Genomic DNA, 25,937 nt, shown 5'->3' with positions numbered 1-25,937 from the left:
TTGGCCCACCCCCCGCCAGTGTGTCGTGCCTCCCCAAGCCTCAGTTTCCCCTCCTGTCAGTGGTGATGTTCAGCGGCCGTGAGGTTGAGGCTTTAGGGGATATTTACGAGGCGTTCTCCTGGCGTGGCAGGGAGGGAGCCTTCCCCCCGCTGGCCTGTCTCCTGAACGGGGTAGTGTGGGGGCACCTGGGCCTTCGGGGGACGTGATGGAGGCCCGGAGAGGAGGCGGGCCTGGCTCAGGTCAAACACTGAGTTGACATGGAGCGGAGCGCCGCGGGCCACACAGCCGGGCTGGCCGGTCAAGTGGAAGGCCTGAGTCGAGTGTCGGCACCCCTCTCCTCTCCACAGTCTTTTGGACTCGGTCCTGCGGACGGGAGAGGGGATTTGATTAAGACCCTTTGAAATGACTTAATGACATTACCCACTGTCCCGACAACTCCCCCTTTGGAAAGCCTCTCTCTCAAGGGCCTCCCGCCCACCCCGGGACGCCCCTTCTCGCAGGCCACGCCGTGGTTCAGCCTGTCCACAGTCAGGGCCTGGTTCTCCACCCCCCAGGTGCCTGGGGGAGCCCTGCCCCGGGCAGGGGCCTCTCCCAGCACGAGTCTGCTCTCCTGGTGCCCTGCAATCCATCTCCGACCTGTCACTCCCATTGTCCTGGGCCGAGGGCCTGCGGGCGGGCCTTCTTGGGAGGGAGCTGAGGGCACGGTTGGGGCGATGGCTCCCTGGGTGCCCGCCCCTCTGGCCCCAGGGTGTGTGCCGAGGTGGGGCTGAGGCTGTGCAGGGCCCGTCCCGCGAGTGGCCGCTCCAGGCTTCTGACAGCAGGGCGTCTGGGCCTTGCTTCGGGGCTCCCATCCCTGTGACCCTGAGCCACGGTTGGCCCCCCCTTGATGGTTCCAAGAGAACTGGATGGCAACTAATGAGGCCTCTGTCCCTTCGAGTGGCCTGTGCTGGGCTGGGCACTGCCCAGCAGCTATCCCGTTCACCGGCGGTTTGCTGGCGAGACTTCTGTCTCGGGACCGTTTTCTGTTACAGCTGTAACTGAAGACGTATTGCTGGGCTGAAGAGAACGATGAATATGCACATCTCTCTCTGAGCGCAGCGAGCTCTGTCATTGGTGCTCTGTCCTGAAGTGGCTGTGGCTTTTGTCCTGTCTTCTCTTATGCTTAGCGCCCCCTTTGAAGCTCTGTGAATTTGGGGCTGCTGTGACCAACTGACGCTGAGAGAGGTTAGGGGCTCTGCCTGAGGACACACAGCAAGAGAGTGGCTAAGCCAGGAGGGGAACAAGGGGATCCTTGGTTTCAACTTTAGTCCTATCTACACCCCCACTACCTTCCCCTGCGTTCCCAGTGGAGGCCATTCTTGCACCCTGTGTGCGTGTGTGTGGTATGTGTATAAGGAGAAATGGTGGGGAAGGATAAAACTAAGAACCAAACAAAAGGAATTCAGTGGGCTTTGGTGAATTGAATCAGTGCTCAGGCTTGTAACAGAGTTTCTTGAAGATCCAACAGGGAGTTTGGACTTTTCCCGGGTGGCAGGTGCAATGGCAGCCTCTTTGGAACCAGTGGGCATGTCTTGATGGACCATCTGGTGCTCAGCTGCATCGGGCAGGCATAGTGCTTCCTGGCTTCTTGGTCCACATGGACCAGCGGAGGACCTGTGTTCACATCACTTTGGAATTTTCTGCATCTTTTCCTTGGATCTGGCCTCTCTGGCCTTGTGATCTGACCCAGGAAGGCCAGCTCTTCGTCTTAGCCCATGCGTCCCTCCCTGCCCTCCAATTTCCTGGCCCAGCAACACTGGAAGTTCCATTTCTTCTCAGAGGCTTTTCCAATGCAAATTCACGCAAACACGTGCAGCAACGGGCTGGCCCTGCCCTGGGCCTCCGTTTCCCCATCTGCACCCAGTGGGGAGGACCCATGTGCCCTGAGCCCTCTCTGCTCTAAGGTCTCCGTCCCCTTAGTACAAGCTCTGCACCCCGTGAGCACCCCGTGACCCCGCAGCATGCGTTTCTCCTCTGCTGCCAGCTCCCCGGGGCCACGGGCTGGCGGGAGGCTGAGGCTGTGGGTGGGACGGGTCCGGGCGGCCCGCACCTCCCGCTTTGATATTGTTCAGAAAGATCGCACGCTTCCCTCAGGCTGGAAACCCAGAGAGAACTTGGCTGAGCAGAGTGTGGAGGGGACCAGCGGGCTGTGGGGGGGGAGGGGGTCCCAGAGTTGTGGGCAGGTGGGAGTCACCGTGGCGTCCAAGTAACGAGGCTCAACACCCCCACCCCTGCCACCAGGAAGCAGAGGAGCTGGTGTGCCAGGCCCACGATGGGCACTAGGATGGACCCTGTTGCTCAGTCCTGGGCTGGCTCTGGACGTTCTCAGGCTGAGGGGTCACTACCTGGACGTGTGCAAACCCTAAGTCTGGGAGCAGGTGAGGGGGTGGGACGGCGTGGCTCTGGGAATTAAGGGCAGACCTGCCTCTCTGGGTACCTCAGGGGCAGGCACTGGGATGAAGGCTTGGGTGGGAGTCTGAAGGGCGAGGGGAGGGGAGAGGGGGTCTGAGCGTTCTCTGGTGTCCAGTAGGTCTGCCCCAGGCTGAGCTCTCCTCCTCTTCCACCTTCTGCCTGGCTAAGGTGCCTTGGGTGCTGGGGGCTGTGGGAGGAGGTGGGGATCTAGGGAGGCCCCATGCATCCCCCTGGCACCCCTGGTGCTGAGGAGAGGGTCAAATGACAGAATCAGGCCCGGGAGGTCACAGAAGGACCTGCTGAGAGAAAAGGATCTGGGGCTCAGAGTGGACCCCCACTCTGTACCACACAACTAACACCTGAGGTCTGGGCAGGGAGGGGCTGGTGCCTTGGCCTCAGAGGCCTTGGGATGGGCAGGGTGGTGGCCAAGACCCCATCTTTAGAGAAGCCCCTCTTCAGGCCAGTGCTGACAGTCCCCCCCACACCCTCTGCCCAGGTCCAGCCTGCTGGAGCTGGAGGCAACGCCCTCCTTGAGCAGGTGAAAAAGCAGCAGCTGGCCGGTGAGGTCAGAGGTCACCTGCCCGTGGGCTCTGGTGCCGTCTGGCCACGGGGCTCTCTCAGCTGCCAGCCCAGGCTCCGATGCACAATGTGGTTGGAAAGAGCCCGGGTTGGGGCTCAGCTTCCAGAGGGCCCCGGCCCCCAGCTCTCAAAGCTCAGTGGAAACTGATGCTCGGTTTGTCCAGCTCTGGCTGCCCTGAGCAGGCTCCCGGCCCGGCTGCTCAAGGCCCTGGCTGACCCGGGTTGGGCCAATCTCCTCAGCCCACCAGCTCTCAGGGACCACGAGGCTAAGGCATGAATCACGAGGGGGGTGCCGTTGGGGGCTGAGAATGGTGACGCAGAGACACCCTTTCAGACCCCCAGTGAGCTGACAGGGTTCAGGGCCCCGAGGGTGGTCCTTGGATACAGACAAGGCGTGGGGGAAGGCAGGCTTTGGGAGCTGGGAAGGGCCCCTCAAACCAGAGACTGGCTACACGCTGGGAAGAGAGGTCCCTGCAGGTGACCCAGCAGATCCCCATGGGGTGGCCGCTGTGTGTGGGGCCGTCCCGGGAGCCTTGGCCCGCGTGTGCCTTTTGCCACCCCCACCTCCCACTCTAGCTGTCCGGCCTTCCCAGTCGAAATGTCTACCTGATCCCCTCCTTCAGGGCACAGGTGGCAGGCCCCTCCCCTGAGCACCCCTGGGATGGCAGTGTTTGGTGGTGCCCCACTGCGGTGCAGCCCCCGCAGTGCTGGCGGCCTCTTCCCAAACCCTCATGTTGGTCTGTAACTTAACTCACTCCCTGGATGCAAGGGGGTCCAGGCCCTGGGCCAGGTGCTCCTGGGCTCCGGCTCCCCTTGGGGCCTCACGGTCCCGGCACAGACCCCTGCCCAGTGGGGGGACTACCTGCCCAGATGGACCCGAAGAGACAGAGGCTGTGCCTGCTGGCAGCCTGGGGCCTGACACAGGGTGCCGGGAGAAGCCATGAGGGGTTCAGTCCAGCTGCATCCCTGGGGGCTCCAGATGAGGGGTGGCTGCTGCTCCCAGGGCCTCAAGGCGGGCCTGGGCGGGGGCAGTGGGGGCCGGGGCCGCTTAGGTGCAGGATGGCGAGCAGCCAGCTGGGGGTGTGGATAGCTGGCTTTGGCTCCAAGAGGGTCTGGGGGGTGAGGCTGGACGCAGGAGGGGACGGGAAGTCTCTCTGAGCGGTCACACGGTCCAGGCTGCCTTTACTAAGCACCTACTGTGTGCCAGACCTGGGCCCAGAGTTTGCGTGTCTTCTCTCTGTCAGCCCCACCCCCTCGAGGGCACTTTCACTGTCCCTCATCTCGCAGACCAGGGAAGGGGTGGCCGTGCAGTCCTGCCCTGCCCTTCGTCTCCTGGCCCCTGGCCCAAAGGTCAGGAGAACCTCAGGTTGGGCTGACACTGGCTTCAGAGACTCGCCCCGTGGCCAGGCCCAGCACTGGAGAGGTGCTATCCGTCCGCTGGCTCAGGGGCGCACCGGCGGGGGAGGGGGACATGGGCAGAGGAGGTGGGTGCCCAAGGAAGCGGCCAGCAGGACTGCCCCCCAGCCCCCCCCACCCTGTGCTCCCAGCAGATGCTCCCGGCACCCAATGGACACCGAGGACCTCAATAAGGGAGCCCAATCTGGAGACAAAGGCCGGGCGCTGTGGACAAATACTCATGGACGTGGTCGGCGCGAGCAGCCGGGCAGCCGAGGCGAGGCCCACAAAGGGCGGGGGAGGGGCGGGAACGGGCCTGGGCTGCACATGCCGCCGTTGCCCGGGCGACGGCCCTCTCCCGGAGAGGTCTGCTGGGCCATTGTCCGGGGCACACAGGACGTGTCCTACACCAGATGGCCGTGTGCTGTCCAAGTCAGTTATCGGGGGACAGAGTGAAGGAATGCGGCCGGCGTGGCGGGCCGGGGCGCCATCTGCTCCCTCAGACCACGGGCACTGGGTGGGCATTGAGCGCCCGGCCGGCCGGGCCCAGCCTCCACTGCGGGCTTTAATTAGCTAATTCCATAATTGGGCTTTATTTCAGGTAAATTGCATTTCACACCCGAGAGGGCTGCAACGGCCTGTCCAGGGGCGCCGGCGTGGGCACTTGGTGCACGCTCAGGGACACAGTGAGCAGGGCGCATTGGGCACAGGGGCCGCGCCCTGCCCAGATGGGCGGCTGCCGGGCGCCGCAGGGCCAGGGCCGGGGCCGGGGCTGCCGGGCTGGGGGCGTCGTGGAGGGCCCTGCTCTCCAGCCAGCCGCTTCCTGGGGTTTCCACAAATATTTACCCAACAAGGAAACAACAGCTTTTGCCTTTCCAGTAATTGTTGCTCCCGCCCCTCCCCCTGGTGGGTGCAGGCCCTGTGCAGCCCCTCCTCCCCTCCCTGCACTGGCCAGTGCCGGGCAGACGCCAAGTCCCCACGGTGGGAGCCAGGGCTGGGCTCCAGGGGAGGCACAGACCAGTGGGCCTTAGCACAGTGGGACCCAGGGCCCTCCCCCTTACAGGGGCCCAAGCTTCCATGCCACATGGAAACCTGGATCCTCTGTCCTCACACTGGCTACCCGCTGCTTCTGGTGGCCTTGGGAGGGCCCCATCCTCAGAAATCTCAGATGCCCCCAGCCCTGATGGCCAGGGAATTTGGGGTGGGCTCTGGAAGGAGGACAGGAAGGCAGCAGTCCCAGAGGGTGGAGAAACAGTCAAAAAGCGGGTACAGTGGACCCACCCCCCAACCGGCTGAACGTGTCTGCACCTGTGAGCTGGAGTGCAGGGGCCGTGTGGAGAGCCATGGGCGGAGTGAGGGTGCCCACATGGCAGGGTGAGGGAGGGGTGGCACCCACCCGGCATATACCTCCAGCCTGCTGGGAGCTGGATGGACCCAAGGGAGCACTGTGTTACTGACGGGGAAACTGAGGCCTAGAGGGGGGCAGGCATGCCTGTGTGGGAGTCCCAGAACCCCGGCCCTTCCCTGCACCCCACCCCAGTCAGGATCCAGTCTGGGTGCCTCGAGCTCCTTAAGAATCCCTGGAGGGTGGGCCCGGATGGGCTCCACTCCCATGATGGGGCTCGCGGGTCCTCAGATAGTGCCAGCTGGGCCTGCGAGGGGCAAATGGAGAGGCCCGAGTGTGTCTCCTAAGGTGGCTGCCCAGTGGGGTGAACTGTAGCCCTGGCTCCCACAGCCCCAGCCAGGCCAGGCCCTGGACAGAGTGCTGGGCCCGGAGAGGTACCTGCCTGCCCCAGAGGCCCAGGGGCTGCTGGGAGACAGGCAGTGACCACATCTTGACCATACCAGGTGGCCAGGGCCACCCTAGGGGGAAGCCCTGAGGCCGCCAGAGCCCTGATCAGGAGGGATGCTGGCGTGGGCTGGAGCCTTTGGCCAGATCCCACAGCCTCTCTGACCTCTTTGAACCCTGGACCTCTACTCTGTGAAAAGAACCATGAGCTCCTGTTTATCAGCCACCTGGGCAACCACCTCGAAGGGGAGCGCAGGGGTCCTGTACACGAGGGAGGTCGCAGAGGGCTCCAGGCAGGGCCTGTGGGGAAGGGAGCTGGGCTGGAGGAGGTGGGGGCTCAGATGCCAGTGGGCATCAGTGTGAGATGGGCAGGGGAGGGCAGGGCGCTGTCCTGTGTACAAGGACCCCCGCCGCCCAGGAAGTGAGGGTGGGGCCCAGAGTGCAGCTGGCGGAAGGATGTGGGCACCGAGGTCAGGGTCCTTGAGTCCTGTCTCCATTGCTTGTCTGGGGTGATGACCCCACCGGCTCATCCCTGCCCCCTTGAGGGGTCACAAGGCCCAAGGGACCTGTTAGGGAGAGCTTGCTTCAGGAGGGGACTTTGAGCTAGGCTGCAGACCAGGCAGTGATTTCATCAGATGGAGAGGAGGACAGGAAGAACGTTCCAGCAAAGGCATCAGCAAGAGCAAAGGCTGGGGGGTGGGGGGCCATGTTTCTGGTCTGCCCCGAGGTCCTGGGGACATCCTTTACTTCCGCTCAGTTCATGTGGATGGAGCCTGACCTTGGTGCTGGCTACGGGGACAGGAATGGCCCTGCCTCAAGATGCCCGGCCTCCTCGGGGATCCTGCTTCTAGAACCCCCAGCCCAGTGGGCAGGGGGCTCCTGGGCCTCCTCCCTCACCGGGGCAGGTCAGGTGGTAACTCCACGGGAGGACAGGGTTGTCCCAAAGATGGACGGCTCCCTAAGAATCAAGGCGAGGGCGGCGTCTAATCAAGTCCGCGGCTCTCCGCGTTTATTAGGAAAAGCCAGCACAATCAATCAAAATCACACTGTGAAGCTCATTAAAACAGATTCCAAATCGCCACAAATTATTCTGATTTCTGCGAGATGTAATGCCCAGCAGCCCCCGCCCTGTGGAGAGACTGTGACACCCTTGGGCTCCCTCACGGCACAGCAGCTGGTCAGGTGAGGGGACAGTTCTGTGTGTCTGTCCAGCCGCTCAGACCAGGCAGGGAGCTGGAGGTAGGGGCTGCACACAGCGCCAGGTCGGAGGGGGCCTTCCTCTTCTCTCCAGCACGGGTAGGAGAAGCTGCCAGTCCAACTGGGGGACATTCCACCCCCAGTGAAGCAGTCAGGGGCCAGCGGTGGGCCTTGTCCCTCCTGCTGGAAGCTGTGGCCTCGGGATCAGTTCCCCCCACAGCCTGGGGTCAATCGAGTCATCATCTCTGGAGACGGAGGGAGGAGGCCCAGGCCTGGACCCTCGGAGGGGGGCTCGTGGGCCTGGGTCCTGTGTCCTTATTCGTCATGGGCTGGGCCCGCCCTGCCCTGCTGGCTTCCTCCCTGGGTCCACCTGAGTCCTGGATTTGAGGCTGGGGGTGGGGTACCCACAGACCCTGTCCAGGCTGTCCCTCTCTCTCCCCTCAGGAAGCCCCCTGGGGCCTACCAGGGGGGCCTGCATTCATCTATGCTGCTTCCTGGCCATACGTGGGACAGACTAAGTGCCCGGGATGTCCAGCCCTGCGGGGGGCCAGCCAGACCCCCTGCCACTGTGTCCCAACCACACAAGCGATGGGGGAGGGGCACAGCATCAGAGCTGAGAGGGGCCCCTCACCCAGCCAAGTTCTAGTACCTGCTGGCCGGGAAGAGGCGGCCTTGGTGAACCCCCAGCTCAGGCTTGAGGGGTGGCACGGCCCACTGGGGGGCCAGGGCCAGGGAAAGAGGGGCTGCTCTCTCGGGCCTTCAAGGAGGTGGCTGTGGCTCCATGGGTGCCCCTGCCGAGTGGGAGGTGGGGTGGACCTCCCCTCTCGCCCTGGGCCCCCTCAGGACCCCTCGTCAGGGCCCCTGTGGGGCACGGTCAGCTGTTCGTAGGTGGGCAGGGCGTTGCTGGGCAGGAAGAGCTCGGGGTTGATGGAGCCGCCACCACAGGGCTGGACCACTTGGGCCTCGTCCCCGCTGGGGGGACGGCCGCCCGGGGGGCTGCCGTGGTGCAAGGAGAGCAGCTGGTGCAGCATGTCCGTGATGAGCACCAGCCTCTGGTCCAGCTGCGTCACCTGCGGGGACAAGAGCAGAGCTGAGTCAGGTGGCGGGGGCAGCCCAGGTGTGCAGGGGCCTCAGGGCCTGGGCTCAGCAAGGGGTGAGGGCGGGAGGTGCACGGCCCGCATGTCCACGTGTCCAAGCGTCCCTGCAGATGTGGGCTGCGCACGGGCCTGGGCGTGCCTGTGTGTGCATGCGGGTGTCCGCAGGTGCACGTGGCCCCGTGTGTGTCTGCACACGTGTAGACACGTAGTTGGAAGGAGCCCATTCTCTGCAGCCCTCACCTGAGACCTGGAGACCAGAGCGGGTCATTCCTCCTGGGAAGGGCTCGTGAGTCCCAGGGCCAGGCCTCCCCTCTGCTCCCCCAACACCTACAGGGCCCGTGCTCCTGTCATCCTGGCGGGTGCCCCTTCCCCCACCCATGGGCACCAGCATCCTCCCAGCAAGCTGGCAAACCAGGGCTCTGTGTGCAGCACCCCAAGGGGTCAGGCCAGGACCCCAAGGCGCTCGCTCCACCACATGACCTGGCCACGTGGTCATCAAAGGCCTGTCCTGTGCTGAGCGCTGGGGTCGCCCACGGTGGACAGGATGCGGCCACCCGGTGAAGCTGGTGGGGAGGCGGAGGCAGGATGCACCAGGCACAGCAGGGGCTCACAGAGGCCTCTGGGTGGCCAGGAGGGGCAGGGGCTAAAGGGGGCCCAGGGTGGGAGGTGGCCTGCGGAGCCCTCAGAGCCGGACAGGGGAAAACAGAGCTAGGCCAGGAAAGAGGAGGGAGGGTGGGGGGCTGTGAATCCAGTGCTGTCTGAGGGGCCCCCTCCCCTAGAAGGTGGGCCAGGAGGAAGTGCTGAGCCAGAGAGCCGTGGGCCTGTGGTCCAGCGTGAGCCGGGGTCTGCGCTCACATCACGGCCCACAGGGTCTATCAGAGAAGAAAGCAGACCCTCCCCCCGCCAGGTACCTGGAACACCAGAAAGACTAGAAATGGCAGTGGAGGGAGTGGTGGGGCCAGATGGTCACCCTATAGGGGCCGAGCCACAAGAATGCGGAGCTGCTTGCGGGGAGAGTGTGGCTTGAGGGTAAAAGCCACAAGGATGGCTCTGCCAAGTGTCAACTGCTGGGGCTGAGGACAGCAGCAGGCAGAGCTGGCTGCCGCCGTCCACCCAGCTGGACACATACATGTGGTGCGTGATGTCGGTGCTCCAGGCCGTCCTAGGCCAGCCTGTCCCCTGGACCCACCTGGGCCCCTCTCCTGGCCACAGCGTCCCTCTCCCAGGACCAGGGGGAGCTGGGATGCTGGCGGGGCAGGATGGCCCTGAGGAAGATGCTGTTGGGTGAAGCAGCCGCAAACCCTGTGTGGGCTGGAGGCCCAGTAGCTGGGTCCCCACGCAGGCCCAGGCCTGCTTCAGAGGTCGGTGTGGCAGTCACCAACCCTCCCACCCGTGGACGCTGAACCACAAGGGCGAGGAGGTAAAAGGAGGTCTCTCCTGAGGAGCTGGGGAGCCCTTCCACCAGAGACCCTGCGGCAGGGGGTAGGACGAGGCTGTGCCCTCTCCGGGAGGCAGAGACCCAGCTCTCAGCTGAGGCCCAGCACAGTCTGAGACCCTCCCAGCCCAGGCTGAGGGCCAGCTGCGCATCCCAGGTGCCATCATGCAGGAGCCCAGGCTATAAAGGGAAGGGGCACAGGACTTCACTGGTTCCGGCAGGGTGGGGCCTGGGGCCACTCACTCCACTCGCCACCCACTGCCGATGCCTGCCCGACACCCTTGTCCTCTGCAGAGCCCTTTGGAGACCACCGACTGAAGCCTAAGTTCACCCCACACACGCAGACCCTGAGGCCCCAGGAGGAGAAGGGTCTTGCTCAAGGTCACTGGCTGGAACCCCCTGCATCTCCCTTCTCACCCCTGCAGACCCCCACCCCCAGGTTCCATGCTGAGAAGACACGGTGTCAGGTGGGAGGGTGGCGCCCACAGGGGCTGAAGCAGGCCTTCCGGGGTGGGGCGAGATCAAGGATCAGAGCTGAGCTCAGAAGGCTGAGGGAACACTGTCGGGGAGGAGGTGGACTCGTCCCTGTCACACCCAAACCCCATGCCTCTCCCTGGCCCAAGACCCCTGGGGCTCCCGCTGCAGCAGGACTGACCCCCTCAGTTCCACCGCCCGCTCATGCCCGGGGAGGCCTATGGGGGCGCCGCCTGGGCTCCCCAGGCCCGGCACACCATAGCCTTGAGCAAGGCTGGTCCAGGCATGGCTTCCCGTCGCTCACCTGTGCAGGCCCTGGCTTGGGCAACTGTTGGTTTGGCTTCAATTGAAAGCACCAAATACGTTACAGAAGAAAATCTGTGGTTTCATAAATTTTCACTTTACGGCACTTGAACATCTGTGGAAGCCCCCAGATGTGCAAGTGGGTATGGAAGCGTTTATAGGGGCTTCCTGGGACGAAAGGGAAGGGAAGCGTGGTGGGATGGTGGAAGGGGTGGGAGCCGCTGGGCATGCCTGGAGAAGGGGCTCAGTCCTGGGCCACCTTGGGGTGACAATCCCTACTCGGGGGTGGGCAGGAGGTGTGGTGGGCAGTGGGTGGGCCAAGCTCTACCAGCCCCCCACCCCCTGAGCTAGGCCCCCCTCCTGGAGCTTGGTGGCTGGCTTCGGAGCCACACACCCTCCGAGGGCTCCCTGCTGCTTACTTGCTGGCTTTGGGCTCCATGCTCAGCCCCCAGGGCCCTGTTGTGGCCTCTGCCCAGCACATGCGGGCCTCTGCCCCTCTCCATAGTTGACTGCATTGCCCTGTGGGTGAGTTGTGCTCAGGGTGGCCTGAGACCTGGCCCCTGCACTCTCCCCACTGGAAAGTGGGGGAACCTGCTCCTCCCTCACTGGGTTGTCTCGAGGATGGAGCAAGACAGTATGGACAGGATCCCGCAGGGGCTGGGTGAGCATGACATGCATGGGACACTCCTGTCCTCGGGGGTGGGGCATTGGGCTGGTCCTGGGGCTCCTAGAGTAGCCCCTTGGCGGGGGCTCCTTGGCTCAGGCCTATGGGCTGCCCTGCTGGCTCCTCTGCTGGGAGGGCCCTGGGCCCAGCAGGCGGCTCCTCCTTGGCCTCTGGGGTTCAGCTCCATCACATGTCAGAGAAATGGTCCTTGAGCCGCCTTAGCCTGTGTCCTTCCTCCTGGGCCCTGAACACAGAGTGTCTTTATCTTCCTCACATATTTGATGTCCAAGGGGCACATCAATGGGCTGAGGGAGAGGCCTTGGCCAAACACCAGGCGCAGGGAGGTGCGTCCTTCCCGGCAGGTGCCCAGGGGAGGCGCCACCGGCCTCGGGAGAGGGAAGTGCTCGCTGGGGGCTGGGGGACTCGTTCCCCAGGAGCCGCTGGGGCAGATCAGTTTTGGGGACCTGCAATCTCGTCATTATTTGCAATTTGATAGTGACTGAAAGTGCAAGGCCAACAAAAGCTCCCTTGTGCCCTGCCTCAACTCACCAAATTAATAATCCTAAAACAGCTTCTGCGGCCCTCGGAAGAGAAAAAAAGCAATTAGAATAACAGCTAGTCATAGCCCGGGCGGCCGGCGAGCGAGGCGACGGGGTTCCTGTTTGATGTGGTTATGAATTTGTTTTCAAAAGAAAATCTTGAAAAAGAGTCTTTCAAGGGAAATTTTTGCAGAACCTGCTGGGCCTTGATCCCAGCTCTGGACCCGCTGGCGGCCCTGGCCGCGTGCGTGCCACGGGCTGTCTCGCCACACTGGCTGGCGTCGGCCAGAGAGGGTGACACAAGACTTGGAGCTCGAGGGGAGGGAGCCCCCTGATCCTGGGGGGGCAGCTTGTGGTGCCCCTGGGGTCCCTGTGGGTCCAGGTCTAAAGGCGGGGTGGGGCCTCCTCTCGGGAGAGCTCAGGGCCCTCTGTAGGGTCACAGGGCGAAGGTCCCTGGGCTCTCTTGTTTGCAGACTGTCCTGGATCAACAGTCACTGAACTGTTTTCAGGGGCCTGACTCAAAATATTGAACAGCAGGCCCCAAGCTGAGCTACAGGGAGGTGGGGGGTCCAGGTGTGGGGCAGGACACGCTGGAGCCTGGAGCTTCCGCTAGATCTATGCTGGCACGCACGCCGGGGGCCCACACGGCACACGGCTGCGATTACTCAGCTCGTCCCTGCAGTGGCTCTGCGTCCACTTCCTCCTTGTGCCCCGCGCTGGGCCACAGGGCTGCTGAGCAGGTTTGGGTGGTGGTCCTGGGCCCCCCGGGGACTTCTGGGCTCTCCATCTCCATAGAATGCCAGGTTCTTGTCCCGCCCCTGTGGGCCTGCCCCTGGCCCCAGCGCTCACTCTGCAAGCTTCTGCCTGGTCAGGGAGGGGAGTGGAGGGTCCCAGCAACCTCTGGCCTTTGCCCCCTGTACCCTCCACATGCAAGTGATACTGAGCAGCCGCAGCCACGTCCAGGGCAATGGACGTCATTGAGAGAAACCACGAAGGGGAGACGCGCCGGCTGCTCCTTGCTGTCCGCCAGCCCAGAACCCTTCTCCACTGACTGTGACAGGAGGAGGGCCACCCAGATGTGACAGCTGCCGTCCGCCATCCTCTGGGCCTGGAGTACCTCAGGCTCAGGCCAGGGACACATCCAGGACCTGCATGCTCGACCCTGCCAGGCCTCATGGTCTGAACTCAGACCACGAAGCCACGGTTTTCCTGAATGTCTGTTTAGCCCTGTCTTTCCCTGAGACCACTCTGTTCCTTCCGTAATTTTCCTCACCTCAGCAAAAGGCTCCAAATCTCAGCATCACGCTCCACGTTCTAGATGTGAGCAGAGCCTGGAAGCCCCCTGCCCACCCCTCCAGGGCTCCAGCCTGGGCCAGACCGCCAGCCTCTTGCTGGGACCGGCACAGGAGCCTGCCAGCTGGCCTCCCCAGCGATGTGCTTCTACATGGTGGTTTTTTCAAAACACAAACCAGGTCACGTCATTGCCCTGCTGACACCCTCTCCAGCTCCCACCTCACCCCCCGGAGAGGCTCAAGTCCCTCTTGTGGCCCTGGACCTGTCCCCTTTGCTCTCTGGTTTCTGTTCCTTCTCCCCTCCTAGGCCACTCTGCTCCAGGCCTCTCTGCTGGTCCTCAAACATGGTGGCACACACTGGCCTCAGGACCTTTGTCCCACTGCCTCCACCAGTCACCCTCCCCCGCTTAGGTCTCGCCAATGTCACTGATCTGAGGCCACCTCCCTCCCTCTGCTACCGTCCCCATGTCCCTGAGCAGCCCATGTTTTCTCCAAGGCCCCTGGCGTGCAGTTGTGTCTGCTCACTCCGCAGTTTCTCCCGCTAGAATCAGGCTCCTTGAGCCTGTCCCTCCGCCCGTCCCCGCCAGCGCCCACGGGACCCAGTTTGTGGACCACACACGGCGGGCGCTGCATTGCCCAGCGTCTCTACTGCAGAGCCCCCGGGGACCCTCTAGCACACCTCCAAGGGCGGACGGTGGTGTTGCAGGGCGCCTGGCCGCCGGGGCCCGGCTGTCCCGGGAGGGCCCTGTCCAGCGGGCAGCCTGGGCCCAGGCTCTGGGCTCTGCCCCGGTGCCAGGCCTCCACGACTCCACGGGGCTTGGGAACGGCCGCCCCCCACCCCCCCACTGTGAGGAGGCGGGAATCGCACCCGTAAATCACCCTCTCGTTAAGGCCGTGGGCTGGACGGTCCTCCCGAGCCGGGTATGAGTGGAAATAGATCACAGCGCTTCATAAGGCCATAATTTATGGCAGGAGACGGTGTAATTGTGTTTATGACTTTCTTTTAGTGCTTCAGCTCTTGGAGAAAAATCAGCCGTGTTTCTAGCTGCTGAGGTTTTACGGCCAGTCCCCAGGGCAGCCGCTCCGTGGAGCTCCCTGTCCCGCGGCCTGGGCGCGCACCAGGCATGGGTGCACGCCGCGCGTCTGTCGGAGGGCAGGGCCCGGGCCAGTGTAGAGGCCTCGGTGTGGGTGTGCGAGCAGCACACAGTGGGGCAGTGGGGCTGGGTCTGCAGGGCACCCAGATGGGCTGCCTGGTTCACATCTTGCTTCTGCTGCTTCCTGGCTGGGAGAACTTGGGCAAGTCACTTGGCCTCCCTGAACCTCAGTTTCCCCATCTGTGAAATGGGGATGACAGGAGACCCTCCCTTAGCAGGACACTGCAGAGATTGAAGGAATTAACGCATGAAAACCCTGGAAACAGTGCTTGAGGCTCAGCAAACGCTGATGAAGTCTCCTGCCACCATTACCGACTGTCAGTAAGCACTGGGAGCGTGTGTGCGATCGTGCCTGAGGCTGAACGAGGATTCCTACGCAGGCCCGGTCAGCACATGTGTACGCACACATGTGCCTGTGATGTATAAGGGCACAGAGACTGTGTGTGTGAGAATGCGTGAACTGCTCCTGCCCTGGGTGTGATTTGCACAATTCCCCTCACCTTCCACCAAACTATTCCCTGAGTTGCCAAAGAATGTGAGCATATCTGCCTGGACTTCTAGGCCCCTGGGCCTTTGTATGTGCCAAGGGGGTGAGTACCCCTCCGCCAGTCAGTGATGCTGCTGGGCTGGGCAATTCAGAGAGTGAGCGACAGGAGCCCCCCTCTGCATGGGGTCTCCTGGGAGCCAGAGTCCTCTCCTGAGAGGGAGACAGACACCGCCATCTCCGGGACCCGTGGTCTCCAATGCGCCAGCCATTCTGCCTGTCTCCCAGGGCCCTATGCCTGGCAGAGTCCAAGCCGGGGTGAGCCTTGGTCTGGAGAGACGGTGACGTGACAGCCACTTGCGCCCTGGCCCTGGGACCGGCGACATAGTGGGGTTGATGATCAATACTTTGCCAAGGTGGGCGTTCCAGAGGCTGCAGACCCAGGCCCTGTCCCAGCCACCGTGCCTCGCGTCTCCTGCTATTCTGGCTGCTGGGTGGCCAGAGGAGACACGCTATGGAAGGTGGTCGAAGCCACTGCCAAGGTCAGCCACGTTTCAGCTGGGTCCTCGGCACAGTACGGCCAAGTGGCCGGGGGCCCAGTCAGTGCCACCCCCAAGACCCTTCTAGGGGCTTGCCAGTGCCTGGCCAACCACCCCTCAGGAGCACAGGTTGTCTCCTCTGAGAGAGCGCCACAACAGGGAAAAGACCCTTTTACCTCTCCCCAGACACCTGGCTGCCCAGGAGCAGCCCCCTGGACACCTGGGGTCCACCAGGGACCCTCAGCAGGCCCCAGTTCTGGGCTGACGGCTGAAGGGCACCTCAGGATCACCATCACATCAACGTCCACCTCGCCTGAGTTCACTGGGCCGGCGCAACCTCGCCTACCCTCCACGCCCGGCCCTAGGACGCCCCTCTGCTGGTCTTTGCACAGACGCCTCCAACTCTGGGTCCCAGCCTTGCACTCTCCCTGGGGTCCCAGAACCCCATCTCCACTGGCCTGTGGGTCTAATGGCATCTCAGCGCAGCGGGGCCCAAAGGGAGCTCGGCCTCCCCCCGAGCCGCCTCCAGTCGTGTCCTCCCATCTCAGAAAGTGGCGCCGCCATGCACATAGTGCCACCAACTGTCGCATTCCCCGAGGGGCCCACCCACACCCCTCCCGCTGGCAGGTCCCCGGCGGGTCCCGTGTCTCTCTAGAACACACACCCTGAATCCGACCCCCTCTCCCCACCCCCCCTACGGCCCCCACCCCTCGCCTGCACTGTCGCAATCGCCTGTAATGGACAAGCTAGGCCCCTTCCCCTCTGCCCCGGGCGCGGCAGCCAGGCCGAGTTTCAACCCCCTGACCGGAGCTATCTCCCAGCGCACGGGGAGCGAAGTCTAATCTCCCCCGAGGCCCCCCGAGGCCCTGTGTCCCCCGCCCTCGGCCTCCCTGACTCCCACCTCTCAGATCCTGAGCTCGGCACCCTTGATCCCAGCCCGGGGCCTCTGTACTTGCTGTTGCCTCTGCCCAGAAAACCATCCTCCACTGCGTTGTACAACCTCAGCTCAAAGGTTGAGAGCCGCCTCCCCTGACCTTTCGAGCGAAGTGCCTCCTGCCCTCCTCGCTCCCAGTTCTACCTGCGGTCCTCGCCACCCCCCCGAAACGTCCGGTTTGGTTTGTTGATTTACTCGCTGCGGCCCCTTCACAAATCGAAGGACCCTGAGGCCGGGTCTCGGCCCACGCTGCCACTGTCGCACCCTCAGCCCGTTCTTCAGAACCCGGCACGTAGCTGGTGCTCAGAAAATACACATGGGATAAGAGGAGTTGGTGCTTCACAGATATTTGCTGGATGAATCAACGAGGCCCCCTGACATCTTCCGGGGACACCAGTGCTGGGGTGGGACGGGCAGAGGTGCTCCAAGCCCAGCGCTCGCTCACTCTTTCCCCCGAGCGGGTGCCGGGCAGAGAAACAGGGGCTGGCGCTGCTGGCCAGGCCTTTCACCGTCATTGCTTTGCTCTTTGTATATTAAGGAAATTTGCCCTTTGACCTGTACATCACAAATGTTTCCCCTGGTGTTTTATTTGTCTTCTGAATTGGTTTATGGCAATTATATCCTTGTTTTTTGTCTTGCCACACAGAAGTTCTGTTTTGTTTTGTTTCTTTTCTTTTTCTTGCAGTCAGCATCCTCCATCTTTTCCTTGATGGCTTCTAGATTCTGGGCACGCTTGGGAGTGGCCTTCTCCATTTGAGTGCTGAAACATTTCTTTCTAGTTCTTTTTGGATGTGTAGTTTACCCTTAAATCTTTGATTCGCGTGGACTCACTTGGAGCCACAGGCCTGTCTCTGCGACTCCCCCGCCCACAGCCCACAATGCGTTGGCCACTGGGTGCTTCTGGCCAGGCCCAGCCACCCCACACCTCCTAGCCCCCTACCTTGGGGCCCTCAGCCAAGGCACAGGCAGTTCAGGATCCCCGAGCCCGCCAGCAGCCTCCAGCAGTGCCCCTGAGGCCCGACTGACCCTCCATGTGGCTTTCCACAGCCTGCAGACCTCCTGTTTGTCCTCACACCCTGTCCTTGCCCTCCGTGAAACCCCCGCAGATCTCTCTACTGCCTTCAGGAGAAAGACACAGCCCCACCTTGGACAGAGTGCCCCTCACGGTCTGGCCCTGTGCCCCACCCCGGCCACTGTCCCTTCATGCCCCGCATTGGCTTTTTCCAACTCCTTGGATGTGCCACACCCTTCCTGCCTCAGGGCCTTTGCATCAGCCGCCCCCACTTCCTGGAACAATCCACCCCTCTCCTGAGCCAGTGAACCTTTCTCATCCTCCAGGTGCCAAGGTGGGGTCTCCCGCAAAGGCCGTCCTCCTTCGCCTCCCTCCTGGTCGGGCGCCCTCACCTTCCTACTCTTGTCCTTCCAGGGACTCCAGTCTGCCCAGGCGCCACTCATGTTGTCTGCTTCTTAAACATCTGCCTCCCCGAAAGAAGGGACACTGCCAGGCCATCCATGACCCCTCACTGGCTGGGTGGCTCTGGGCCTCCATCACCTCCGGGGCAGGGGGGCACAGTGAGTCTGTCTTGCAGTACAGGACAGCTGTGAGGGTCCCCTCGGAGCATAGAGGTCCATGTATATGTGGTCAGGGTCTCCTGGGGACAGGGTCCAGTTCCCCTGGCCTGTGGGGGGCTCAGGGGAGGAAGGACCCAGGATGCCCCCCAGTTTCCCACGCCTCATGGCTGCCTCTGACGCCTCCCCTGCCCCCAACATCGTCCGTACCCACAGCCTGGGGTGTTTTCTCTCCATGCCTCTCTCCGCCACCCTTGGTTGTCCCCGCTCAGCCCAAGCCCACAGCCTCCCTCCGGACACTGGCAACAGCTTTCCAGCCTGCTCCCTGACTGCATGTGCCCCATGAGCCTCTTGCTCAGACGGCTGGAGCCTGTGGACTGCCCATCTTCCCCCCCAGCCCCCCGCACCTCCCAGAGACCGCCCGACGGGCCCCTCCCCAGTCAACACACCGGGCCAGCTGGAGGTCTTGTTTGTAGATTAGCCTGTTTACAAGGTTTTGCACGATATAAGTACTCTTTGAAAACATTCTCCCTAAAAAGTGAAAACATTTCAGAGAAACCCCGCCTCCCCCCGTTGGACCTGGCCTGTCTCTCTCTGGTCCTCTCCTCTCCCAGGTAACCGTCTTCGCAACCTGGTGTTTATCCTTCCAGCGATTTCAAAACACGGGCTGGCGCATGCGATCTGGTCTCCGTCCGTGGCGGGTTTTAGCATAAATGGTAACATGAGATACTGTGGCTCTCTACTTGCTTGTTTTCACTCGACAGAGGGTTTGAGGCTGCCCGTGTTGAAACATGTCCATGGAGTTCGCTCCCAGGGGCGGCCGCACAGCAAGCCTTTCCACGGGGCTCTGGAGGTGACGCATGACCAATGTCCATCGGTGGACAGGGAGGCTGGGTACTCTGCAGGCAACACCCCCATGCCATCTCCAGGGGACCTAGGGGAGGGGACCGCTGCTCCAGGAGAGGTCTTCTTGATGCCAGAGGCCAAGGCCGTGCCCGCAGTGGCCCCCCCACACCACTCTCCAGAGCCCCGTGCCCCACCCGCCGCCATCTGCTCCTCTGCTCCGGCCTGGCCTCCTGGTCTCCGGGGCTGTCCGGCTGCCATTGAAGGCCACCCCTCCGAGTACACGCAGGCTGCTCAGCCTTCGCCCCTCTCCCCGGATCACCGGCACGCGCCCCGCCGGATGGTTCCACCAGCAGACATGCTCATGCTAGTCCTCCCATCCCCAAGAAGGTAGACGAAACTCTCTCTTGGATTCCCCATCTGTAGCCACTGCCGTCTGACTCTCTTTGGAGGTGCCGTCCACTGTTCTCTGGGCCCTGCACAGACCTCCTGTGATGACCGCACCTGGGCTGGGATCCACAGCCCGGCAGCAGACGCTGCCCAGCTCCCTCTCACCATCTCTGTCAACTCCACTAACTCTGTCCTCTCCCTGTGGGTCAACAGGGCGCCTCGGGCTCAGGTCTTGGTCCTTCTCTCTGCTATGCTCCCCTTGGTGACCTTGTCCACCTTACAGCCTCACGTCCAGCCAAATTCAGTACATCTCCAGCCCAGACCCCAGAATTATGTTGACCCACCCACTGGCCACCTCTCCCAGGTGGCTCGAGGCCTCTGGAACCCAGTGGTCCCTCCTGGACCCCGGTCTGCTCCTCTTGTGGTTTCCCAGCTCCATTAAGAGGTCAGGCCAGAGACCCCAGGGTTACCTCTTTCTTTCACGCTTCTCATCTGATCCAGCCGCAAAGCACCAATGGGGTCAAGGCGGGGACCTCCAGGGCCCAGCAAATCTGTCCGGAATCGGGGGCTCCCCCGCACTCCTGGGCCAAGCCATCAGCATCTCCGACACTGCCACAGCCTCCCCTGCTCTCTCATGGCCACCCTTAGGCCCCAGGAGAGGAACATTGAGACGGAAGTTGCCCATGCCCTCAGAGCCAGGCCAGATCCGGAGGCCCGTCACCATCTGCCATGTCCTCCCCATGGCCTGCTCGCTCTGCTCCGGCCCAGTTGACCTTCAGTCTGGGCCCAGACCTGTGGCAGAACCTTTGCATGTGCTGCCTCTGGCCTCCCTGAAGTGTCTGCTCAGATGCCCCTCTCCGGGCCCGCCCCGGCATGCCCACAACCCCCAGCTCCTCGAGGGTGGGGCTGCTGCTCTGCTGGCCCAGTGCCTGGCACAGGCCGTGCTCAGGGAGGACCTGCAGAGTGCTCCACCAGAGGCCGGAGTGTCCAGGTCAGCCCCAGGGAGGTGACCAGCAGAGAGGCTGAGGGGCTCAGCCTGTGTGCGTGTTTGGGCGCGTGTGTATTGCACATGCGGGCTTCCATCAGAGCTGAGAGCAGGTGAAAGCTGGGAGCCGGTACATGAAGCAGAATCTAGGGGTTGCAGGGGGACTGGCGGCTGGAAGAGCTGGGGTACAGCCCGGCCATCCCCAATCCTGGGGGGCCTTGCCTAACCTCCAGGTGCTAGTGTGTCCAGTGTCGCTGCCTTTCCCACCTCCGTCCTGGCCTGGAGACGGCAGTCACATGACTGAGCTGGCCAGGGCTGGACTGCAGCTGTGGCTGACCCAGACAGGCAGGCAGCCCCCGGACCCCGGCACCCCAGGCTCCCAGGCCTGTACCCAGGATGGGGTGACTCCCCTACCCCTCTACTTCTGGCTCTGGCTTCTAGGACAGGATTCCCCGAGTTAGCCCCCTAAGGCTAGAATCATGTTGGAGGCTGGGCCTGGGGGCTCTGGGCTGGTGTCCCTATGGCGGCTGGGCAGCCAGGCCAGGAATCTGGAATCCAGCCCCTTTCCTGGCACCTGGAAGAGCCTGGCGTGGAGAGAGACATGGGACATTACCAATGCCAAGGCTGGAGCCTCCTCACTGGGGAAATCCCAGGGATTTCCTCCCATACAGGCCCCAGCCCAGCACCCTGCCTGGCATTCGACGCCCAGCTGGGGGCTTGGGAGCGCCTTACCCACCTCATGGACCTCACAACGCCTGTTCCTTCCTGCCTTGTGAGGTCTAGAATCCCTGAGCCAAAAGGCCCTCAACTCCATCCTTCCTCCTCTCAACGCCAAGCTCTCTTCCCAGCTCTGCTTGCACAGCCTTTGGGATGGGGAGCTCAGTACCTCACAGTGAGCCCAGCCCCATCTCTGTGTTGGGGGAACCAGAGCACCCCACCCAGGGCAGACCCTCCGTGGAGTGGCAGCCCCAGCAGCCCCAGAGACAGGCCCCCAGAGACCTGGGCTGGGACTGGAGTGGACAAGCAGCTCTTGGAGGAAGGCGGGAAGAGACGGCGAGGCCTGGCATGTCTCCTTCTGGTACCCCAGCTACTGAGAACGATGAGGGACCTTGCAGGGTCCCCCATCCTTTTTGCCCCTGCCGCCCCCACCATGGCACTTTCCCTCATGGCAGCTCTAGCGCCATGCACAGCAGCCCCTATCCCCCATGGGGTCCCTCACCCTCCACGGCTCAGCTTGGGGTGGCTCCCACATCACTGGGTCTGGGAACTTCCCCACGACCCACTCAACATGGCCGTGTGGTCCTGGGGGGGGCCTGTGCTGTCACCCAGCCACGCCGGGCACAGCAGGTGCTCAGTGTCATGGGGCGGGGGACTGAGGCCTCGGGTTCCTAGTCCCTGGCCACACTCCTTGTGGCTAAGCAGGCACTGCTGCACCCCACCCCCAGCCCGAGACCGACTGTCGGGGAAGGAGCTGAGGAGGTGGGGGGCAGGGTGCACAGGCAGGAAGTCGCTGGGGCTCCAGGCCAGGCCCCCGCGTGCTCCAGCCCCATCTGGACATATTTGGCAGGTCCTACTCCCCTATGCTCCCAGGCCGGCCGACATTCCCAGCCCTCCCCCAGCTCTGGGGCCCACCTTCCCCACTGTTGCCTGTGGTCCCACCCCGGGGCCTTTGGCCTCGCAGTTCATACTCGCCTCCCACCCCCATCCTGCTGGCTGAGCACAGTGGACTGCCTGGTCCCCAGCCTGGGCCCAGCCACATGCAAACAAGGGACCTGGTCCTCGGTCACCCTCCCTGATCCGAGCCTCTGTGTTTGCCTCTGTGACAGGCCGAGGAGGGATGTTCCAGGAGGCGATGAGGGTCAACCTGCCTACCCTGTGACCGGTCGGTCTTTTGTCCCCTCTGCACTGCAGCCTTCTCCCATCACAGCGACGGGTGGCTCTTGGTCATTTACAGCCACTGACAGACCATGGGTGCTGTGACCATGGCAGGCAGGTGCCCGGGGCAGATTGGAGCATGGCAGCCACACCCAGGTGCCCACCCCAGGGCTCAGATGACCCACGGATCTAGGTGGTCCTCAGAGAGGTCCGGTGGGAGATGGGCCACCAATCCCAAGGGCTCCAGGTTCCTGGTCAGGGCGGTGTCCTGTGGGGGGAGGAGCCTAGGGGGCTGGGCCTGTGAGCAGGTAGGGGGACCTCGCGCTCAGCTCTGCCTCACCCCCCACACCCCCAGGTAGAGAATAGGAGGGCTGTAGGTGAGGGTAGGGGCCACTCGGACTGAGAGAGACAGTCTCTGGACACAGGGGCCCCCCTCGGCTCAGTTCCCTGGGGCTCCGGGGTCCCACCCCAGCCCCTTAGCACTGGGCACCGCCGGGTGCTGGCCCAGCTCTGTTGCCCTGGAGGCCTCTAATCTGCAGGCTTCTCTGGAAGCCCATAGGCCTCCCTGGCATTTGGGGAGGTGAGGGGGGCCGTGTCCTCTGTCCTACTGTGTGGACCCCTCCCAGGGCTCATGCTGTAGTCTCTGCTGCCTTGGTGCTCCAGAGAGGCCACAGGCACCCCCACCCCCGGCACTTCCTCCTCACCACGAAGGCCCAGAGGCTGCCCCACGAGCCTCCTGACTCCTGGACGGCCTTGTCCCCTGGTCTGACGGGCAGGGAACAGAGGCCTGTGCTAGCCAGGAGCATCTTTCCTCCCCCAGCAGGAGGAGTCTGCATGAGGATGCTCGGGGCGAGAGAGTATCAGCTGTGGAAAAGCAACGAGTGAAGCTCCCCAGCAGGGCGTCCGTCCTCCTGCCCCATCTCCAAACTCATGGACCCCTGGCCAGGCCACCTGTGGCTCCTGTGCAGGTGATGGCACCACCCCTCACTGTCCCCCCGCTGCACCCTCATGCCCACCTCAGTCCCACCTCCACGCCACAGCTGGTGATCTCAGGAAGCCCCAGCGTGGACCCCTAGGTGTGTGGCCATGTGGCCAGGGGACAGGTGTGTGGTTGGAGGGGACAGTCGTGGTGTGTTTTTGGGGGCTGGGAGGCCTGAGGAAAACTGACCAGTGGGGGTTCCCAGGAAGGCCCACAATGCTCGGAAGGTGACCGGAAGGGTGGGGAGGGCCCACCCAGGAGGGAGGCCTTGGGCTGGCCTGGGGCCTGCCTGGCCTGGGCTGACCGGAGGACTGATGAGAGATTCAGGCCCTGTCCTGTGGCTCCCAGCCCACCCTTCCTGCTCCTGGGCCGGGAGGAAGAGCTCCTTGGGACACTGGGCCTGGGTGGGAGACCCAGCTGACCGGACCGGGTGTGGTCTGCAGGCCTCCGGGAGGACCTGTTCTCACGGCCTGCAGCGTTCCCCTTTAGTGCCTGGACCCGGGGGCCTCAGAGACCACCCTTGGTACCACTGGGGTCACAGCTCCAGGAGGCCCGCCCCAGCAGAAGCCCAGGTTCCTCTGTCAACCGGAGTTAAAGGTGGGGAGGGACCACCGGCCGGCAAGCCCTTCTCTCTCATGGCCGCCCCATCCCGCACAGACCAGCCCCACCTAGCCTGAGGGCTCCTGTTCGGGGACCAGCCAGCCTCGAGTCTGCGCCTGCCGCACGAAGGGCCTGCCTGGCCTGCCTCCTCGCCCACTCTGCTGCTCTTCCCCAACCCGGGCGTGCCCTCACCTTCCCAGCCCAGAGCCCCGCTCCTCGGCTGACCATCTCCTCCTCCTCTTCCTCACCAGGGCCCTGGCAGACCTCCCTGCTGTCCTGCACCATCGCTGTCTCCCTCCATTCTAGAGTTTCCTCTCCATCGGCAAGCAAATCCTCTTGAAGAGCTCCCACAGGTGCTGTGTCCTCCATCCCCGATTCCTGACCCCAGAGGCAATCCCTCCACCCTCCCAGCTGTCTCTTGGCTTCACCTGGGTGTTTCTAGGCCACAGGCTTATATTGCTGTTCCCTGTGTTTGCAGCTTTAGACATTATCTAGGGACTGCCTAGCAGAAGATGAGAGCGCAAGATTTTGTTTTCACGACCTCTGTCCCTCGCTACTCCCCATCCTCCCAATATAGTTATATCGCAATTCTAGGCTCAAAAATATTTACTGTTTGCACTTTATGTGAACATTCTGCACCGTTATGTCACTACGTAAACCCTGTTTTCAGCTGAGCCGCGTGGTCTCCGTGATTCCAGCTTTTTGTTTTCCCTGGGCTTAAGAATTGCCTTTATGTTTTGCTTAGTTTTTAATGCATCTGTCACTAATTCGTTCTTGGACTCTCTGCCAGAATCGTAAAACTTTTATTCACCCTGTTGAGGACACTAGCTATCTATCAGCTTCCTTATTTTTCCTCCTAGAGGTTTCCTCCTGGAGTTCTAGAAGGATAGTTGTTTTCCCGGCCTGCTGAAGGGTCGTAACGCTAGAACTTCTTTCCCCCATCATGCTGGGAATTTCTTTGGCTCCTTTTTTCTTTTTTTGGTGCTGGACTCCCCTGGTTCTTGCATCCTGTGTCTCTCTTTTTTGGTTTTCCCCTCATTTTGCTAGAGCACATCTTCAAGTAACTTTCTGAGAAAAGGCATGCAGTAGGTAAAACTTTTAACTGTGCATGTCTGAAAACGTCTCGACTCTCATACCTAAGAGTTTAGGCACAGAATTCTAGATTGGAAGTAATTTTTTCCCCTAGAAGTTTAAAGGCATTTCTCCATTATGTGCTAGCTTCCTGCCCTGCTGTTGAAAAGTCTGATGCCATTTTCATTCACCATCCTGTGCGTGTGACCTTTTTCCTCTCTGAAACTTAGGGTGTCCACTTTATTTCTGGGGTCCTGAAATCACAATGATGTGTCCTGATTGGGGCATTCCGGGAACTGAGGAGGGAAGAGGTTAGAGGTCTTACTTTTTAGCACGAAAATGTTCACTGAATCTCCCTTATTTTCATCACTGGGGTTCACTCTCCACCCACAGCTCCTGATGTCCCCAAGCTCAGAAGCTCTCAGGTCCAGTCTCCATGGGGACTAAGCCTCCTGTCTTTGGCTGGGCTGGGGCATGGGCAGTAGCTGGCTTCCTGGACCGGGGGGGCGGGTGCCACGGGAGCATCTGCTGCTCAGACTGATCAATAGATAACCTCCTGGCTGCAATCTCTCGTCCCAGCTTCAAGGGTCCCGGGGGCTCTGGTCCTTGAACCCCTCCAGGGCTCAGTGGGAGCCGCCCCCCTCTTGGTGCCTCCCCCTCCTGCGAGGCCTGTGTCTACACTCCCTGATGTCCTCTCATCCTTCTGCTTCCCCATTGACGAACTGTAGTCAACATTTTTTGGTGTCTCTCTTATCTTCTTCCCTGATTGCTTTAGCTCGTTGATTTATAACTTAAATTTTTTTAATGCCTCTACTGTCATTTCAGTGGGGTTTGGAGGGAGTGGAAATAAACACGTGTTAATTTTCCATATTTAACTAGAGGTTGCACATTAACTTTTCCACCCTCTCCATCTGGGCTTTTGGCCCCAGCACCCACTGCTCTGGTCCCCAGTGACTTCCCGTGGCCACCCCACGCTGTCTTCTGTCCTGACTCCTCATGGTTTTCATCTGGGGGGGCAGGTCCCACCCCACTGAAGCCCTCCAGCTCCCAGGACCCACATTCTCCTGGGGTTCTCTCCTCCAAGTCCCCCCCGTGTCCCATTTTCTCTGCTGGCCCTTGCACACCGGCCACCCCGACCTCACCCCTCTGCAGGCAGGTGCTCCCTCTGTCACTGACCTCACCGTGCCCACACACTGGTGGTTCCCGGTTTGGACTCTCAGGGCTGACCAGGCCACAGAGTCTTGGCCTCATGGCCTCATGGCCTCACGGCCTCGGCGTCTCAGAGGCATCTCGAATCCA

The 25,937-nt window shown here is 62.3% G+C and overlaps 1 protein-coding gene across 5 annotated transcripts in view; it reads right to left on the bottom strand.

Annotated features, from left to right (window-relative positions):
• Nucleotides 1–7,201: 7,201 nt before the first annotated feature.
• The window catches only part of KCNQ1 (potassium voltage-gated channel subfamily Q member 1), a 337,726-nt gene continuing 318,990 nt past the window's right edge, over nucleotides 7,202–25,937 (bottom strand). For all 5 annotated transcript variants that reach the window (XM_070488417.1, XM_070488419.1, XM_070488420.1 and 2 more), the window contains one exon: nucleotides 7,202–8,481. In XM_070488417.1, the coding sequence (XP_070344518.1) occupies nucleotides 8,251–8,481 (231 nt within the window). In that variant the 3' untranslated portion in view covers nucleotides 7,202–8,250. The remainder of the gene's footprint in view (nucleotides 8,482–25,937) is intronic.

This window comes from Equus asinus, chromosome 17 (genome assembly GCF_041296235.1).
Source record: "Equus asinus isolate D_3611 breed Donkey chromosome 17, EquAss-T2T_v2, whole genome shotgun sequence".
NCBI lineage: Eukaryota > Metazoa > Chordata > Mammalia > Perissodactyla > Equidae > Equus > Equus asinus.
Note: the sequence above shows the minus strand (reverse complement) of the source record. Positions and strands in the feature narration are given on the sequence as shown.